The sequence below is a fragment of the Lissotriton vulgaris genome, chromosome 2_1 (genome assembly GCF_964263255.1).
Source record: "Lissotriton vulgaris chromosome 2_1, aLisVul1.2, whole genome shotgun sequence".
Taxonomy (NCBI): Eukaryota; Metazoa; Chordata; class Amphibia; order Caudata; family Salamandridae; genus Lissotriton; species Lissotriton vulgaris.
Genome location: NC_141687.1, coordinates 83,651,717 through 83,671,704, shown reverse-complemented (window position 1 = coordinate 83,671,704; position 19,988 = coordinate 83,651,717). Strand labels below are relative to the sequence as shown.

Below are 19,988 nucleotides of genomic sequence, written 5' to 3'. Positions count from 1 at the left end.
TCCTCTTGGCCCGTACACCGAACAGCCTACAACATCTGGTGAATGGCTTTGTGAAGTTTATGGCCGACCTGGATCTGTCGGTAAATTTAAAAAAATCATTTGTTATGGTGGCCGGCAAGAAACCAGTCAAGAAGCCTGTGTTTAAAATAGGGACACGCACGTTGGAAACAGTTAAGACCTTCCCCTATCTGGGCCTCTTGCTGGACGGCGATATGCATTTTAAACCATTGGTGGAGGAACATTGCTCCAAACTGGTGTCTTCTAATGGGGCAATTCTAAGTTTTGCGCACAGACTGGGTCGCTGGTGCCCGGAACAAATAATGACCCTGTACAGATCAGTTACTATGCCAAAGGCACTATATGATGCAGAGGTGTGGGGATTCATGGACGTGAAAAAGCTGCAAATCGAAGAAGACAAGTTTCTTCGTAGAATTCTTAAAACCCCACCTTCCACCGCCGCTGATATTGCCCATTCAGAACTGGGGACCCAATATATCTCGGATCAAGTGAAGATTAGGCCAATTATGGCATGGATCAGAATATGGACTAACCCAGAGGCTGAACTGAGCAGGGAAATCGTCAAAGACTGCTTGCAAAGGGACAATGTAATGCAAATCCCCTGGTTAAGATATGTTAAAAATACTCTGATAAATATTGACCAGTCTCATGTGTTTTTCGACCTGTCGCAAATTACGAACAATTGTAAATTTACTATAAAGAAATTGCTTCTAGAAAAGTTTGAAACATCCAGAGCAAATGCGGCAAAAGCCAAGACGTCAGTAATTGCATATAGGTTAGTAGCCAATGGGCTGGGCATGGAGCCTTATTTGTTCCTGATGCATAACCAACAGGCGAGATTTTTAATGTGTCGTTTTAGGCTCAATCTTTTACCTAATATTTTAGCCTATCCATCTGGTTTTACCACAACGATTGAGCAGAAGGGTGCCTGTGGCTGCGACAATAGGTCTCCACAGGACAACCTTCACTTTGTACTTTTATGTTCATTTTATCAACTCCCTAGGCGCCGATTCCTGGTCCACATCCTTAGAAAAAAGAAATTACGTCATGCGAAAGCAGCCCTGCTATACTTACAGAAAGCAAATGGTATGTATACCCTGCGTGCCATCTCAAGTTTTTTAAAAGTAGCGGTTAGACTGAGAAACACAAGAACTTGATCTAACTGTGAACTTGAACTCCGGTCTACCCTTTTATATGTCCTGCTGCTGGTGCTTAATTTTATCCAATTGTTTTTAGATACTACTGTAAAGTTCAGAAATGTAATTTAATGATACTGTAGGGGTAAATGTATTGTTATAATGTATTGTTACTATGTATTTTTATGATGATTTTTAATTGTCGAAATAAAAACTAACTGAACTGAACTGAAATGTCTTCAACAGGTCCAGTTGCGGAAGAACAAAATCTTTAGGAGATTATCACCCTGCTTCCAGTCAATCAGCAGCGCTTTACATGCGACATAGAAATAGAGCCATCAGGATCTTATGGATAATAACCCGAGCGTGTGGCTCAAGAATGGCTCTCTCTTTTCAGTTTATGTCTTGTCCTTTAAGTACTGCGTGATTACTTTTTAATACGCGTGTTTACAATTATGGCGAGTCTGAAAACAAATAACTGATTGACTTGACAACGTGAGAAGCAGTGTAAGGGGCGGTGATTCCCAACCATACCAACATGGCCGCCACCTGTACTTGAAGCTGCATTTGTGTCCGTCTTCTGTTTCCATGCCTTGCCTGCCTCGCTAGCTTATGAAGTGGTTCCGCTGCCGGGACCAAGTTGCACTTGAAAGATCTGCCCGGGCGGGTTAGAGAGGCGGGCCAGGTGCAACAACTGTTCAGGCCTTAGCAACCGGGAGCCGTGATCTGGGACCATGGCGCGCGCGGCCAAGGTGAGGGGAGGGATAGAGTGGGCAAGAAGGGACGCCACACTGTGCCGGTAGGTGGCATCGGAGGCTCTGACATGGGGCCATAGGGTTAACATCATGTGGGTGACCTAGGAAGAGGGCAGTACAGGGGAAGTATAGGCCGGTACAGGGGCAGTATAGGCCATGCGGACCAATAAGAGTAATACAAGTGACACTATAGGCAGATAGCGCAGGGAGCTTTTTGTGGTGCCCAGTAAAAAGCAATGCAAGTTTTACTGAGCAGCTTTTACTATTTGGATTTGTACAGTCGTGAGACTAATTTGCAAAACTTTGCAGTACTTCTTTATCGACATGGGAAGGACGAACGGATGAGTCAGCCCTGCAGATTCATTCTTCAGATGGTTTATGCACAGAGCGTCCCAATCACCGATCTTTAAGTCGTTAGCGCCACATGCATCATTTTAGAACGCTCACGAAGGGCAATTTAAAAGTGAAAAGAAGCATAATTATTAAAAATGCCAATATTAAAACTGCTGGGTGATTCCTTAAGCCAGTCCTGCTTGTAATTTATAACATGAATATTCTGGAGAGCTATTCTTCGGATTGGGCATTAAATTGAATTTGAATGACGAAGTTCATGAAATTAGAAAAAAATTGGAAAAGATCAATGTAAGCAAAAATGTCTACCAGCTCAGTAGATAAAGTGGCAAATGTAAAACGAAGAACGGGAATGTTGGGTACAGAGCTTCAAGGAAGAACATTTATTTTGCAGCATCATTAGAGACCATGATCTTTGTAGCCACAATCATAACACCTTAGCTTTCAGAAAGAAAAGCTCTATAGGCCCTGCTCATAATTAGTCTGAACCTTCTAAACACTATATAGCAATCTGCAGTCAGCAGTGAACTGAAGCAACATGATTGGGTTAGGGGGAGTGGTAATAGGTCCACTGACTTTGGATGATCAAAAGGGCATAAGTGGCTTATCATGGCCTTAGTTTGTTATAGTGGGTTCATCCATTACTGAAAATTGCTTGTAGGAACAGGCTGCACCTAGACCGCTTTGACATCAGTGGGCACAAAACAAGTAAATGTGTACGAAAATCAAGTGTTTTCCAGTTTTTACTGCAGAAAATATTTCCTTTGGAGGCGTTTTATTGGTTGAAAGGCGTTGTATCGGTTGAAATAGTTTTTAACTGAAAACCGGAAACCATGAGTGTATTTGTGATAAGAGTAATCCATGAAGTCAACATTGACATGGTGTGGTTTTTACATTGTATTTAATACCTCTTACGAGGCACTGAAGCACTTTTTGCAGATAGGTAGCATGTTATTCTGTGGAGACTCAATAGTAGTGATTTTAGTTGTAGAGAAATATGTTGTCATGCAGTGATTGGATGTTAGCGGTTGACATAGTTTGCTTAAGGTAATTCCTCCAGTTTGAGCAGGTGCCATCGCTGCATGTTCTGTAGAGCAGTAGGTTTAGGAGAGGAATATTATTGCTACGGGGAGCTTATTAGAAGAGTTATTAGCTTTCCAGTTATCATAGGTAGTGTGGGCTAAGTACTATGAGATACGTATTAATGTGTGTGGTTCATTTCTCAAGAATGGTATGCATGTGTGGTAGTTAATTATGATGATTTACACCATGCAGCCTGTTAGAAATGGGGTTTCTGATTGGCTAGAGTATGCACCTATGCCAGGCAGAACCCACCATTCTAGTCGGGGCAAGTAAGTTACACACCAAAGATAACCTGTGAACTCACCCTCTGGTAGCTTGGCAGAGAGCAGTTAGGCTTAACCTCGGAGGCAATTTACGCAACACAAACCCGTAACAGTACTTTCACCACAAAAGAGAATCCATGCAGGATTATATAAAAATATAGTATATGTTGTGCAAATATCATAAATCAAAACAACATCAAACATAAATACTGTACATACAATGCAAATCCTATGATTATACTTATCCTGACAATGCAAGCATCAATACAACATTCAATATATTTGGGCATGAGATGCAGCAGTTGATGGGAAAGCACATGAAACACAGGTACTATGCATGTAAGGTAATTACTTCGTGTGCGTTATCCTTTGCAAAGCAAGATCAAAAACGTCATGGATTGCATGAGTAATGTAAGTCAAGCCGGTTTATCAGAAGAAGCACATGAATTCCCCATGGCGATTATTTTTCACTGTAGCAAGGCGCAGTGCAGGTAATGCCTGTGGTTTCAGAGACCAACACATGCATCATCATGAAATCATAGGGTACGGCGCACCCATGCTGCTATTAAACCTGATGGGATACTCGTCCCCCACAAGGTAGGAAATGACAACTATGCCCCTCAAGTACAGCGGGTCCGGAGCCCTCCGGGGCTCTCGGTCTGCTGTTGCAGAGACCCAAGCAATGCCGGACAGGTGGGCTCCTGCGAAGGCAACGTGGTGCCCGACTCACCCGCTATGCACCGCTGTGATTGGGGCCCTGAGGAAGGCTTCAGTGGACTCCTGGCGGTGCCGTAGAGCCTATGGAGAGTGCTCACCACAATTCAATTCATCCAGCGGTGGCCTTCCCAGAGGCTGGTGGGGTTGTGGCACAGCCTCCTGCTTTAGGCTGAGTAGGGAGGCTGTGCCAAATGCTGCTCTCAAGTATGGTGCGATACACTTGGAGCGGCTGTTAACGTTGCTGGAGGGCTGTGCTGGGGGTGGGTGGCAGCAGAAGTTGTCAATGACTGCTTGTTGACTCTGATCGCCACGAGGTCCTTTCCGTGCTACTCGTCGTGACTCTCCTCACATGAGGGGCCGCACTCAGGAGTACCTGGTGGTGTAGCCACAAACTGACAAGTGACACTGAATAAGGAATCTTCACTGCACTGATCATTGCGTCTCCCACTGTAGAGACGTGATCAGCAAACGGCCAGTGGATAAATTTGCACCCGCTGCTATCTCTGAAATACATGCTGGTGTCTGTGGCACAAGATGTAATAGCAAGTGAAGCACTCCCCATGCATCGTAAGGACTGGGAGGGCTGGATACAGAGCTCCATGGCCAAGGCAGCCACTAGTCCCAGCAGAACACTTGGGAGAACACCAAGCAGGCAGCAGTACTAGACCGGCAGACCAGCACAAGACATTCAGTAGTTCCAATAGCAATCTCTCCTGGCAGCACCGTAGTGCCTTAATAGAAGAGTCAGGGAACAGCTGGCAGCAGGGTAGCAAACATAAAATCAATCCAATGAGTCCTTTAGGCCTCCCAGCCAGTAGCATCAACTTTGAGAAGCGCAGCAGTCCTTCTGACAGAGGTACGGTTCCAGTTCCCAAAAGAGCACTGAAAACATAGGGCCAGAGCCTCTGTACTTATACTCAAAATGTACAGTTCTACCTTTCAACCCCAGCCCTGGCTCAAGACATCAGCAGGGGGTAAATCAGCCCTTTGTGTGAGGGCAGGACACAGCCTTTACAAATGTAAATAAAGTGTGAACGCTCTTTTCCCAGCAGAGGAAGACCACCAGTATGCAGATGAATGCAGATGTAACCCTGTCACACCCAACCCTTCCTGTGTTGTGGCTGTCTGGAAAGTATGCAGAAAGTGTAGCTGTCATCCAGGCCGAGACATGGATTGGAGCCCGGATGCAAAGCACAATGAACCATAAGCACAAAGAAATGCCCTCTTTATAAAAGTGGCATTTCTAAAATAGTATTTTAAAATCCACCTACACCAGTAAGCAGGATTTATCACTACCATTCTAAACATACCAAACATGGAAATGCTTCTCCTTTCACATCAGGAATTACCACTTAAACATATATAAAGCAATTCCCTGTGCTAGGCTGTGAGAGGAGTAGGGCTCACAGTAGTAAGAAACAAAATAGGCTGTTTGTCATTATCAGGACATGCCACACAATAAAGGCACATCTCCTACCTTTTACTTACACAGCACCCTGCTGCTAGGGTTACCAAGGACCTACATTAGGGCTGACATATATGTAGTAAAAGGATAGTTTAAGGCTTGGCAAGTAGTTTTGAATTCCAAGTGAATGTGGAAGTAAACTGCCTATGGAGGCTCTGCGTTGGCAGGCCTGAGCCAGGTTTGAAAGGCTATGTCTCTGGGTGGCTTAAGCAGTTCTGCAGGCCCAGCAGTAGCATTACATTTACAGGCCCTGGCTATATGGGCTACTATACAAGGGACTTAAAGTGAATTAAATATGCCAAATAGGTATAAAGCAATCATACCATGCATTAGGGAAGAGAGCACATATTTTTTAGCTCTGGTTATCAGTGGTAAGGTTCTCAGAGTCCTAAAGCCACAAAAAGGTAGGTCAGAGAAATAGGAGGAAGAAGACCAAAGGTTTGGAGAGAACCCTGCAAAATTGGCCGGGTCCAACACAACCTAAATGATTATAGCACTCTGATTTGATTACTTTCCCTGACAGAAAGTTTTTTATTATTTATTTTTAGAGGCAGAGTTTTGTTTGGGATTCCGATGCTTATGATTTTATTCTATTTGGTAGCAATAGCTTAGTGGAGAAAATCTATAGGAACAATCTGGTGTTCATGAGATAACTATTTGTTAGCATTAACATATTATTAATGAGGGGGGTGTGGCCTGGCGTTCGGCAAAATGGCCACACACTAGTGTAGCTCTGCTGGCCGCCTAATTCTATCCTGCAAAAATCCTGTCCCAAACCCGTCCATCCCGGGTGCGAAAGTGGCAGATTGTCAGTGGGTGACTGCAGGCTCCCGTTTGCGGTCTCTACTGTCGGCGTCCGCTCCTGGACAGCAAGATGACTCTGCTGGCTACCGCGGGCCGCATGGTAATGGCGGCTGTGGGCATCGCTGGCTAATTGCGGAGGAGGCTGCCGGATTGAGCACCCGGCTGTTGGTGAGCAACGTGGGAGACCCTAACTGCCTGGCGACACTCCGGAGGCGGCTGTGAGTGGTGCCGGAGCGGCCGCGGAGCGGGTCTGCCCTCCGTAGCAGACATCGGATACCCAGAGAGGCCCCCGGCGGAGACTGCGGGGGTGCAGCTAACGTGAGCGGCTGGCTCTGGGGCCTGCGGCGGGCAGTGGCCGCGTCACGTGGTTTGTGTGTGGGCAGAAGGCCAATGATCTACAGTGCTGCGCCTCCGGGGCCCTACTGGCGGTGACTAGAGGTGGCGGAAAGGGTCGACTAACTGCCCGGGGCCGTAGAGAAGAGCAGCGCAGACCCTTGAAGTGAGCGTGTGGCCCCAACTTCAGTGTCGGCCCCTGCCTCCTAAACCTGCGAGTACAGCAGCGGGACACAGCGGTGTGGTTGGACTTGCATAGCTAACTGGCGGACAGTCCTGGGCCCTTGGCCTAAGTTCTGTGTGGGCCGAGCTGGGCCTGAGGGGAGCTGGCGGCAGTGACATACGGAGGGAGAGGGGGCGCCCCCGGGACCCATTAAAGCAGCGTTGCCTACCTGGAATCTCCATAGAGGTTATACAGCAGGGCGCTTCCAGGACAGTACTGTGCACGACACATAACGGCCAGAAGGGCTGTTACGCCATTATCAGTGGGAGTTGGTCTTCATTTTTGGCTTGGTATGACTGCTTCTGTAGAGAGCCATTATGGGTAAGCCTGATAAAAACCAATCGCGACTAATGTTCGAACAGAGCAAAGGTGGTAAATCCTCGCAGCTTCAGATACGGAGCTGGACTCGTCTACGCCGGCTCCGGCGGCCCTGGAAAAGTAACTAGCTGCCAGTCACGCTAGCCTCCAGGCTATCGATGGGAAAATAGAGGCATTGAATGGGAGGATGGACCATTTCTCCTCCAAACTCGACAAGCAGGCTGTGCGGCTGGGGAAAGCGGAGCAGCGCATCTCCGATGCGGAAGATGGCCTGCGACAGGTGACCACGAAACAAACGGACATGGCGAAGCTGTTGGAAGTAATCCAGGCCGAAAAAGAGGACATCGAGGCGCGCTCGAGGTGCAATAACGTGCACATTTTGGGCCTGCCGGAAACCACCAACGTGGGACGCCTCGAGGATTTCGCCGAAAATCTACTGCGCGACATATGCGGTGCAAAGGCCCTATCACCTGTGTTCGCGGTGGAGCGGGTGCATCGGTCTCTGGCGGCGCGCCCCCACTGGGGGCCCCAGCAAGACCGATAATCGCCCGATTGCTGAATTATAGGGAAAGTGACGCAGTATTGAAAATCACTCGACAAAAGGGCACCATTAACCATCAGGGGAACACGCTTACCTTCTACCCCGATTTTACGGCCACAGTCCAGGCAGCACGTAAGGAGTTCCAGGACGTGAATAAACTGCTGATGCAAGAATAGATTCAATATGCCATGCTTTTCCCGGCGCGGTTACGCATCGGTGAGGCAGCCAACTCCAAGGTCTTCACGAGTCCTAAACTGGCGATGGACTACGCCAAATCACTGTGTCGTCGGAACAGCTCTCCAGCTCACACCCCTGAGATGGACGATTGAGACTTCGTGAGCACCAGGATATGTATCACTGTTTTTACTAATTGAGTTTCCTGTTTAAGAGACCCCCATGCTTGTCTCCACTCCGAGAAAGGCGAGGCACAAGACTATGTACACAGTGAGTGGGTGCCGGGCGCTTGATTGAGATGTGACATGGGATAGGGGTTGAGGGACGTGGTTGTTGAACTCCTTGCTCAGGGTGGCACCTGGTGATGTAAATGCAAAGCTGCTGTTGAGTGCTGACACATTCTGGGACACTGCAGGTACTTTATTGTTGGCTCACGCCATGTTTTGGTAAGATTGTTATAGATCGTTGCGAACAATATCCAGCTGCCCCTCGCAGCACTAGATAGGTATAGTGATACCTGGGTGGCGGCTGGGTGGTGGGACATGATATAACCTAGGTGGACCCTCTCTCTATCAGATCAGGGAGAGGATTTGCCGTTACGGTCCCCCATTGGTATTCCCCAGCTGATGTTTACTTCATTTCTGTTTCTGATGGGGTGGGAGTTGTATGTGGGTTACGTCTTTGGCTTGTTGGGGCAGCTGAAGTGGGTGGGGGGAGGAGGGGTTTGTTCTTGATTTATCAGCCAGAAGTACTTGTGTTGCGATTGGATTGGAGTGTGCGGTCGAGGTAAAGATGCACCCACCTGCTGGGTAGCAGCGCACCGCATAAGTAGACGTACCTACGTTTGCAGTTCGCAGGCGATAAGATTGCTTGTATAACTTGGAACGTGCGAGGGATGAACACTCCTAGGAAGAATAGACAGATTCTGGCTCAGCTAGACAGGCATCAAGTGAAAATAGCTGTCCTACAGGAGACTCACTTGAGCAAAAATTCGGAAGCCAAAATAGTGAGCAGAAGGGCAGCCTATAGATTGACCTCCTCGTATTCCACCTATGCCAGAGGGGTCCTTCCCTTAGTGAAGAGAGTAGTGGAGTTCACAGCACTGCGCACTAGTGTAGATAACGAGGGTCGCTGGGCTCAATACGCCTACTTCTGGTTTAAACCGCACGACTTTGTTCCACACGTGGCGGTAGAGGAGGGGGACGCTCATCCGGTACCTTTGAGTGGCATTATCACTCACACTGCCAGACAGACACCCAGAATAGAGATCAACACTCTGGATGCCACTTTCGCAGCCTGGCAGGAGATTGGGAAGTGCACTCAGAAATTACCGTTGTATGTGCCTGTGATGCCCATCGCTGGACATGCAGCCCTGTCCGTGGCGCAGGAGCAGGGTCCCATCACAGCTTTTAGAGATGTGGGTATCACAACCATGAAGGATCTGTATCCCAAAGGGAAATATATCACTGATGCAGAGCTAGAGTATATTCAACAACCCACACTATTGTTTCAATACACATGTTATAGGTTACGTAGGGCTATGCAAGACCACTACGCATCTTTCCCTAACGAACCGACACCATTGTATGCATTACAACTAGTGATAGTGTCTCCCCACCGGAAAAAAAATGATTACCAAACTGTACAGGGCAGTTCAGGCGGAAACTCCCAGAGTTGTAGACCGCAGTCTAGAGCGCTGGAACTCTCTGGTCGCCTCCCCCATTACAGATGAAGTCTGGGGTCACATTTGTGCACTGACGGGACAACTGACATCCAACAGCAATCTGAGGATAATTCACCTAAAATTCCTACACCAGGTCTATCATACGCCTAAAAAATTACATAGAATGGGCCTACGAGAATCAGATTGCTGTACACGGTGTGGACAGGCTGGTGCAGACTTTTATCATCTAGCATGGCAGTGTGGCCGGGTGAGTAAATATTGGGAGGGCGTCCTGGCTCTTTTGGGCACTATGACAGGGTTGGAAATTCAGTGTACACCGCTGTCGTGCCTTTTAGGGTATGTCCCTCGGATCAGGGCTGTGTTGGGGAGATTTGTGAGAGTGGCCCTACTGCTGGCAAAGAACGGGTGCTATTCACGTGGGACAGCCGCCTGAGTCCCAAGACTGATCTGTGGCTGAGGGACATGGTCTACCTTCATGAACAACTTGAACTATATGCTGAAGAACTGCCGGGTTCGTCCAGACCCAAGGACATATGGGCTCCTCTGAGGGAATACTTCCTGGCTCAACTAGACTTGGCCTCAGATAGAAGCTTTAAGGGGATGGAGAGGCTGGGCCTGTGGATGCCTTGCTATAAAGTTTTGATGGTATTGTGGGTGGCGAACGGTTGTATCTCTACTGCACACTGACTAATGGTGTTTATTGTACAAGTACGGCTGATTTTCAGTTGGTATTTTTTTTTTTGTTGTTTCCTTTTATCCTTTTGTATTCTGCTGGCATTTGTGTGTATGTATGCTATGATATGGCATTGTATGCCGGATGCATAATTTTTGAAATGCTCAATAAACAAAACAAAAAAAAACATACTACTAATGAAGAATAGATTGCAGTGCGGTCAAAAAGGAAAAAAGGCAGATCCTCATTGAATTATAGGGGGTACTTGATCGCTTGTGTCCTCGCTGGAAGTGTGTTTCATATGCCACTGTTTATCTCTTGTATAAAGGACTGGTTAGTTGTGCTGCTAATCTGGAATGCTTCTTTGTTGTCTGGGAATATCTCTTGATTTTAATTTGCAGGTGAGATTGAAGGATTAGGTGAGATCTTGTCTACATGTTGAACAGGAGTGGTGAAATGATGGTGCAGTGATGAACTCCTGCCTTGATGGTGTATGACGTGGACATGAATGCTCAATGCTAGTAACTCGTCAGGGTGCAGGTGCGTCTGAATGCTTCCAGTGACACAGGACAAATACTATGATGCAACTTTATTGGCACACCTACAAGTAAATATTACATATAGCTCAGTTGATATATATTAGCCTTGCTTCTGTCATCAGAGCACTTTGTGCTACGCATTGGATACCAATAAGGTATACAGGTGCGTATCTTCAGACTTGCTTGGTTAACCATGTAGTTCTTGGTTATTGACAGCATAAACTCATAAGCAATGCTTGTTTCCACCTTTACTGCACAGTTCAGGTCAAATAAGTAATCCTGGTCCCTCAGCCTTCCGAATACTTAAGGGGTTCCAGACTCTGTGCAGTAGGACCATTGTTTCTTTTTTGAAGGTATAGATATCCAGACAGGTGTTTAGATGGAGATGTTCTTGTTCTTCACCCTGTAGCAAACCTTTTTCTATGAAACACTAGGTTACAGTCAAGAAAAATGATCTTGTCTCCCAGATTAACGTTGAGTCTGGTAATTTGACACTTTAGTTTCTGCATTCACAGCTCTGATGTTGAATTGGCCCAAAAAACTAAAATCACTGTCCCTGCAAAGTTGCGCTCTGTGTCTGGAGGACAAAACCTTACTGCAAAAAAAGAATACTCCAGCAGCTGTAGCCGTCACCAGACAGGTCAGATGTTGGAGTGCTGAGTCTGAGTTGATGAAGCACAGGAGAGCACATAAGGAACTGGGATCCTCCTGGAAGATGAAGAGGCTTGTGGCTGCACCCACCTGTGGGGTGGCTGGGTCCCAGGTACCCCTTTGAACCATTTCAAAAGATGCTCTCAAGTGGAGTACAAACTGGGCTGATTACAAGTATGCCTGCCTCCCGAGAGGCTGTTTACCTCACACCTGTGTTGTGAATTATGCTTTTGCTTAGAGACAGAGGTGTTGCCGCATTTTTAGGAGGCCTTGTCCTCAAGGAGATGAATGATTGCTCCATTGAGATTGTGCAGCTGCGCAATGTATGCCGGTGCGATCTGTGTTACAGCAGAGGCATCACAAGTGTCGGCGACCCCTTTTGTAATACATAAATGTCCCGAAGCTCTAGAAACAGGTACAAAATCCTGTTGTAATTGTGGGGCACTTTTGTGACACGTCCTCTGGTGCTGTCATTTAACCAGTAGAGTTCACTGCACCTATTCCACTGCTGAGAATGAGGTAAGGGCTTTTCAGCTCAAAGCTTAACCAATGTACCTATGAGATGTCTCTGAATTTGCCAGTCAAGACAAGACTGTGGTCTTACTCCGCATATCTCATTGAAGGGTTCCATCTGCCATGTTGCTTCTTCTGTGCGCAGTTTGCTTAGAAGAGACCTCTAAAACCCTCCCCTATTCACTGAGGTTTTTTTGGGGGGAGGCTTTTTACAACTCCACTTTTCCCTAACTGTCATGTGTCCTGTCTCTTGTTACATGACAGTAATTGGATTTAGAAACTAACTTCATTTTCCTTTGCAGAACTCTGTCGTAGATTTGCCCTATTTTTCTCCAAACCTTGTTAAATAGGTTAAGTAAAGTAAAGTCACCGCTATATTTCCTTTTCGATTGTGTGATGTGCTGTCCATTGACCCTGTTCTTCTTCGGGCTTTCTTTAGAGTGCTGTGGTGCTGTGCATGGATGTCGGCCATGGGATGAGCAATGTTGTCCCCGGGGAAGAGTCTCCTTTTGAGCAGGCTAAGAAGGTGATGGTGAGCTTTGTTCAGAGGCAGGTAAGTCCACTCTTCTGTTTGGAGACCACAAGGTAATATTTGATAATTTTGCGACAAAACATCTTGTTAAATAAAATCAGATGTATAGTCTTAGATTTTACTACATGGGGATAGTGTATAGGATGTTGTTATATTGTATAAATCTACCGCCTTGAGTCCATACTTCCACAAAATGTAAATTATTAATTTTCTGAGTCCTCTAAGCATCATCCTAGGGTCATGCCTGTTGAAAAAGGCCTTTCAGAAATCTAAAGAATGTTTTTCAATAATTGAGGTTTAGAAACGTAAAGTGATTGTCATTAATTTCGTTGAAGTGACACCACGAGTACATATGATATGCGGTTTGCAGCAGAAAAATATAGATGCCTCACAAACATTCCAATATTCGAGCATCCCATATTGCAACCACCCCCTCTGGAACTTCACTTATGATCCTCAGTTAAGCAAAATGCTTTAGAATGAAGCATGTAGAATTGTGCAAGAGAGGGAAAGGAGTGTGGTCGTTGCTAAAACAGCTGTGATTAATTCTTGCTACGTAAAGGTAATGAAACCTTACCTAGTGTCTAAATATGCAATGTAGAAATTAACTTAAAGTGATTAGAGCATAGAAAATAATTAACAGTTCCTTGTAGGAATGAGTTAAACTGAATGGGATGGTGGGAGATGTGAGATTCTGTTTGTAAGTGGTTTGAGACCAACAAAGGGGAAGTGCTTCAGGCCTCGAAAAATATTAAATTTGTGCTAGACCTGCAGGTCTAGTAACTTGGATAATCTACTTGACCTAATTGTGATGTATTTGACCCATAAACTGGTCTCATTTTATCATGCGAGGCAAATATTTTATTTGCAGACCCACCTTTTCTACATTATCACAAATGAGAGCAGCTTCCAGTATGTGAGTTCAGCATTCCTGCTGTAGAAAAAAACTATTTGGTTTTATTTAATAGGCTAAATGTTTGCTTCATGCATAATAAAAATCTAGCCCACATATGGGGTGCACTTGACCCCTGACTTGCCTCTTAGTTCAGTAATAGCATTGCTATCAGGGTAGGGATGTTTCTCCGTGCATCTTTAAAAGCTCACTTTTAATAAATATATTACTAAAGCATGAGGTGATAGTGCACTGTCATTTAACAACTGCACATTTTCCATTTAAAGGCCAAATATTTTCTCACTAAAATGCAGTTTTAGTTAAAAAACTATATTGTATATAAACAATCTGTAGAAATTGGGTTTCAGCTAACCTATTTATCATTTGCACAACACCAAGTAAAGTATTCCGATTTATTTTCATCCTATTGAAATATTTGTTTTCATCACACAGAATTTCAAACAAGGGTTTTCATAACTACTGAAATGTATTTAGAAATGTTTGCACAGTTTTAGCTATTTAAATGTGTGTTAGAATAAAAAAGGACATCCAACAAGCTTTCATTTCACACCTTTGTATAGACAGTTCATTTTACAAAATCTTCCAACTTTGCAGTAAGAGAAAGAAAAGTAATTGTAGATGTAAGCTGACTTTTGACCTCTGTCTGTAAACACAGAATAAATGGGACAACATAGAAACAGGATTCAAAGGCATCTTTAATACTCATTCACTTTTTGAGTGAACAGAACACCTGTTGGTCAGCTCGCCAGAAGGGATGAGTAGGCCCTAAAATTAGCACACTGTCAATGTGGCTGGGTTCAAGGAAGTACTACGGTGTAAAGTAATATTGTCAGCCGATAATAGAATCAGTTCATATTTAGTCATTCTGGCCTTAGTTAAAAGCTGTGTATGTGTTTTTTCAGCAATGTATCAACAGAACGAGGAAACGCTCTGGCTACAGAGTCTAATATTGAAGACAGATATGCACAAGGCCTCTTAAAACCCCCATGTGCCTGTGTGAATAGTGCAAGGGCACTACCGTCTCCCTCATGTGTAAATAGATGGATCTCTTTTGTGTAATCTGGAATCCCCAATGCTAGAGACTTGAAGAAAGTCTTTTTAATAGGTTGGAAACTTTTCTGATGTATCTGCATTCTGGGGACAGGGTCAGTAACATTCTTGTGTGTCAGGTATTGTAAAGGTTAACAAATGAGGGGATTAAAACGGTATCCACTGCCTGCAATACCCTGCCATTCCTTGAAATTAATGTACTTCATCTTGTGTTGTGGGAACAGGGTGTTTATTGTAGCATAAATACGTTCAGCTGATATTCTTCTCTCCTCTTTTGAAATCAGGTGGCCCAAATAGGACACCTGTTTTCAGCAAAACTGTAATTTCTTTGGGCAAGATTTATCTTCCATCTCAGGCGCGACCCCTTTAATTGCTCTTTCCTCCAATGCAACTAGTATTGAATTACCTCCACTTTACAGCAAATGTTAGGATAACTCCATCCATCTCTGAATCTCTTTGGGTGTCGCTCTTTGACCTGTGACACTTGCCTGTTTCCTGATCCAACCTTTACTTCTTCCTTTTGACAACATATTTTGTCCCTTAATCATTTTCTTTTTTCTCACTGTAGGGAGGAGGCCTGCTATCCAAACGCCCTCTATTTTTAGATCTCCCTCTACCTCCTCCTACTGCTGCGCCACAAAACCCTTACTTTCTGCCAAAACGCCATTACGCCAGTACTCCTTACTCTTCTGCACACTGTTGACCTCTCAAAATTCCACTGACTTCCTGTTTTAGTGTATTACGGTCTATCCCCTTTACATGTTTCGCACACCTCAGTTGTCTTGCATATGTCTCTGGTCCAAGCTATTACATTTGCTAAATGCTTGACCCATTATTAAAATTAACCTTAGGCACTCCAAACCCTGGGAACTTTAAATTGCCTACTGTGGAGCACCCAACCACCTGAATTGAGGAAGAACCAGCTTCTCCGGGGAAATCCGTCCCCTTTGTTCCCTTAATTAGTACTCCTCTGTCTCCGTTATCCTGTTTGCCACCCTTACCCAATGAGTGACCTCTCAATAGTTCTTTGGGATGAAGCATGGGTCACTCACCCTGTGTCAAGGTCACAAAGCTGCCCCCCTCCAGATGCAGACTCCGGTAACTAGTCCAGTTATTGAGGTGGGCACTTCGAGATATGTTGGGATCCATGCTGTCCCTTCACCATGGTGCTGAAAACCGACTGGAGTGGCCCCTGTTTATCCTCGTACAGGCCTCCAGTTGTTGAAGCTGAAATGAAGAAGTCTTCAAATAACAAGAGTCAGTCATGGGGAATCCCCAGTATCAGTTTATTCTGCTTCCACTGCAGCAGTGGAGTCTCTGAGCATTCGCCATAGAGTCTTCTTCAGCTTACAAACTACTCGGCTTATAACACATTTATAGTCAAGTAGGAAATGATGGAAAATAATGATCTCAACAAAATAATAGTTGATTGATTTTTTTTTTTTTCTTTTCTTAAAATGTCTGGTTACACTTTAAGCAAACCATTATTCCCTGACCTTGACAACACAATGGGCCGTTTGCAACATTTATAACGAATCTTATTAGACGATCTGTGCAGCATCCGCTTCCTTCATGGCTACTAAGCCCTGGTGCCAGTTTACAAAACACAGTGAGACATAAATGCTTTCCTTTAGTGATCTTTGAATAGGAAGGAAAACATTCTGCAGTCAAAGCTTTTATATAGGCATGTAATTCAACTAACGTTTCCATGAACCCAGCTGCACTCAGCCTAACTAGATAAACATATTTATCCTGAGACTAAATTAATGTCATGAACCTTTTGTGAAATGTTCGTATGTGATCCTTTTATTATGGTTCTCCATTTTAAACCTTTTTAATACACATTTTTTTTAACTCCATTTACTGACTTTTTATCTTACTCCCTCTACCTGTCGTCTGGATGCCAGAATGTATAATTTCTTTTTAATACACTAGATATATGGAGCACCTGGAGCACCCAACCGTTACTAGAGTTTAAAGACTGTTAATTGTATGTATCACTGGACAAAGGACCAAAGGTTGTACCACTGGCCTGAATGCATCTGCGAATGTGTACCAGGTTGATATTCCTGATTTGCTGGAGATACAAAATATATTTTTTGCGTCCTGGCTTTGGGGCTGAGGAGATGAATAAACATCTACTGTGAAGGCCAGATAAACTGTGGTTGAGGGAATTCTTGTCTCAATTGTACTAAATGCGGCATTGTTATCTTTTTCACCAAGCTGACGTTTGTTGTCACCAGATGTAAAACTCGGCTATCTGTCATCCACAGATTGATATCAGCAAAGAACTCAATTTGGACCAGCAACAAGGTCCTTCTCTTAGAAGTTGCCTTCCTTTGTAGTTACACATGAATGTATGCCTGGCACCTTGCAGACAGTGTTCAGAGATATAGCTCTTCCTCACAACCTGCAGGACTTGAATTAAATATAGAGGGGAGGGCATGGGAGATTGCAAGTTATTTTCTAGGCTAGGCAGTTCCTTTGAATGGGAACATTGCCACTTCTGTCTTATTGAGTCACTTAGCTCAACCTCAGCAAGGGTGTCCTCCTTGCAAGAGTGACCAGTGGTGTCAGGTAGGGGTGGCATTTGCTAACCCTGACTTGCCATTAAGTACTCTTGACGCTGTCCTTCCTGTGCCCTGTCGGAAGGGGTCCTAAAGTCAGCAGCAAGTACAGTAAACAGGTTTACAAGAGCCTTATTTACTTTCTCTAGTTTCACTCCTTGTCCTTTCCTTCAGTAGTAAGAGGAGGCTATTAGAGGGCTAAAGATGGAACAAAGGATCAACCCTTCAATGTGTTTGGCTGTCGAAGAATGCATGATCTCATTTCTGATACCCCCCCCCCATCCACTGGATTTTGTGAATGAATTGATGTGTGTCAACACCCGTTACACTCTTCAGGACACAATGCAGCACATGAGATTTCACATCCTTTCATGAAATCTACTTTTCAAAATCTGTTGATGTAAGGAAAGAAGATGCTTTGAGCCTTGGTTATTTTATGCAATGTAGCATAACATGAATGTTTTTAAAGGAACCTCAGAATGAAATATCATATAATTTAGGATGAATGATCTAATCCTGCAGTTCAGTTAAACCGGTGTCTGTGTATAAACCATACTTTTATGATAAGCAATAAAAAATAACTATCAAGTTATTACTATGTATGTACTTGCCAATCCCTGAGTATACTAGCGTACATGCTAATCAACTATTAAATGGTACACAGATACATGTTTAATCGAAGGTTTGGGCTGTAGTTCCATGCGTAGTGCCCAAGGCCAATGTAAATCAACCAATTGACATGATCCACAAGTTAAGCAATTAGTAGTTCAGCGTTTTACATTACACACTGTTTTCACAAGAGGAAGTTTTCCCTAAATCAATATTTATGTTAATTTGTCAAATTTGCTTGATATTCCATTTCCAGCATGCAACCTAGAAGGCGAAGACAGACTCGGTCACATTTTAGGATGCCTAACATCTGACCGGGTCTTCACTAGCCACTTCTCTCTTTCCTCGGTGAGTCTGGCATGTGAACAATTCTTCACCAGGTCTCAGTCCTTCAGGTATTTCATGGGAGGCAAACAAATCAAAGACCTTCTTCACATCCTCTTCTTATAATTGCATGCTGAATTAAGTACTGAGATCTTGACCACCTACACAGCCTGCAAACATGCTGTTGGGTTGCTTCAGCATATGTCAGAAACGATACTGAGGGAGGGATGGGTAACAGAGTGTGGAGCAACTCAGCCAAAATCTTAAGTGATTACACTCAAAGACTGTGGATCTTTATGTCTCTACACATGTTTTTGTGGGGCTGTGATAAACCAAGCAATACTAGTAATGGTTTTAGTCTATAGTGAGTTGTGACTGAGCAGAAGGTGTAAAACCTTTTGAGAAACCCAAAAGATTCTGCTAATGAACATCAGACGCCTGTGGTTTAGGACACCAACCTTTGAACTCAGCGTAGTTATTTTTAATGTTTTTGTTTGGTGAATGATGAGTTGATTCCTCCTTGAGCTATGGTAGGTAAACCCGCTTGACTGAAGCGAGTATGGTGTCTGATAGAAAGGCGTAGGCCCATAAAGTCTCGACTCTGTTGGCGCAGTTGCGATTTCATGTCTGAAGGGTATGGATGTGACCTCCCTCCCCCACCCATTCCCCAGGAGTTTGGCTGCTTGAGTTTACTGCCACATTGCCTGCTGGAAAGACATCTACAATCCCTCTCTAGTCAAAAGTGTTTAGTATTTAATTTTGTTTCTTACTAGGTGTTTGCTGAAAGCAAGGAGGAGATTGCTGTTGTCTTGTTTGGCACTGATGACACAAACAATACCCTTGCTGTTAGAGATCAATATCAGAACATCACCGTGCACCGGCACCTCATGCTGCCAGATTTCGATCTTCTGGAGGAAATTCAAAGTGAAATTCAACCTGGATCTGAACAAGCCGACTGTATCTTTTATTGGCTGTGGGAGAGAGCCTGCTTGCTGTGGTCATTACATATATGTGTTTATGTATGCATTATTTGTATAGAGCAAACCTAGCCTGAAGCTAGGAGCGCTGTACAGGTTGAAAGGCGAAGATCTAGTCAGCATGTGATTGGAGGGGTAGCAGATTTCTAAGGAAAAAGTGGACATATACTTCATCCATCATGATGTAGTTCTTTTTAAGGTGGTATCATTTCAGCTCGTTCCTACATTGGAGCAGCGTTGGACTAATCCTTGTTGATATGGGATGTTATTCCAAATCCTGGATGCACAGATATTGAGAGCCGGTTGCCTTGTTTCTTTTTCTTCTTCTTTTTTTCCACCCTTCTTTGACTCCCATCTGATGTTTTCCTGGCTGTGGATGTGCCGAGAGCCACTGGAGATGGGGAGCCTGCCAGCCAGATATGCAAGGGGGCCAGGTGTGATGGCTTTGTAGATGATGCAGCTGGTTTTGAAGATTATGCAGTCCTGCCAGGGTGGAGGTGATGTCACATTTTTGTAGTAAATCTTAATAGTGCCAGCAGAGCAATTCAATGACAACATCTCCAAAAACTTACATTTCTCCTCAATCCTTGTTCATGTAGTCAGTTCTCTAAATCTGTCACTTCATGAGACCTCACAAGTCTCTGCGATACCTTCCTGTTTTCATATCTCTACATTTTGGCAACTTTTGCTTACTTGGTTGTGAAGGAAATTTGTAAATAAAAGCCACATATTCAGGCAAGCAAAAATGCAGTCACTTTGGCTCAATAACTCTAAT

The 19,988-nt window shown here is 44.5% G+C and overlaps 1 protein-coding gene across 2 annotated transcripts in view; it reads left to right on the top strand.

Annotated features, from left to right (window-relative positions):
* The first annotated feature begins 1,743 nt into the window (after positions 1–1,743).
* XRCC5 (X-ray repair cross complementing 5) overlaps positions 1,744–19,988 on the top strand; it is a 558,141-nt gene continuing 539,896 nt past the window's right edge. For both annotated transcript variants that reach the window (XM_086954491.1, XM_086954493.1), the window contains exons 1-3: positions 1,744–1,906; positions 12,681–12,794; positions 19,010–19,193. In XM_086954491.1, coding sequence (XP_086810617.1) covers positions 1,889–1,906; positions 12,681–12,794; positions 19,010–19,193 — 316 coding nt within the window. In that variant the 5' untranslated portion in view covers positions 1,744–1,888. The remainder of the gene's footprint in view (positions 1,907–12,680; positions 12,795–19,009; positions 19,194–19,988) is intronic.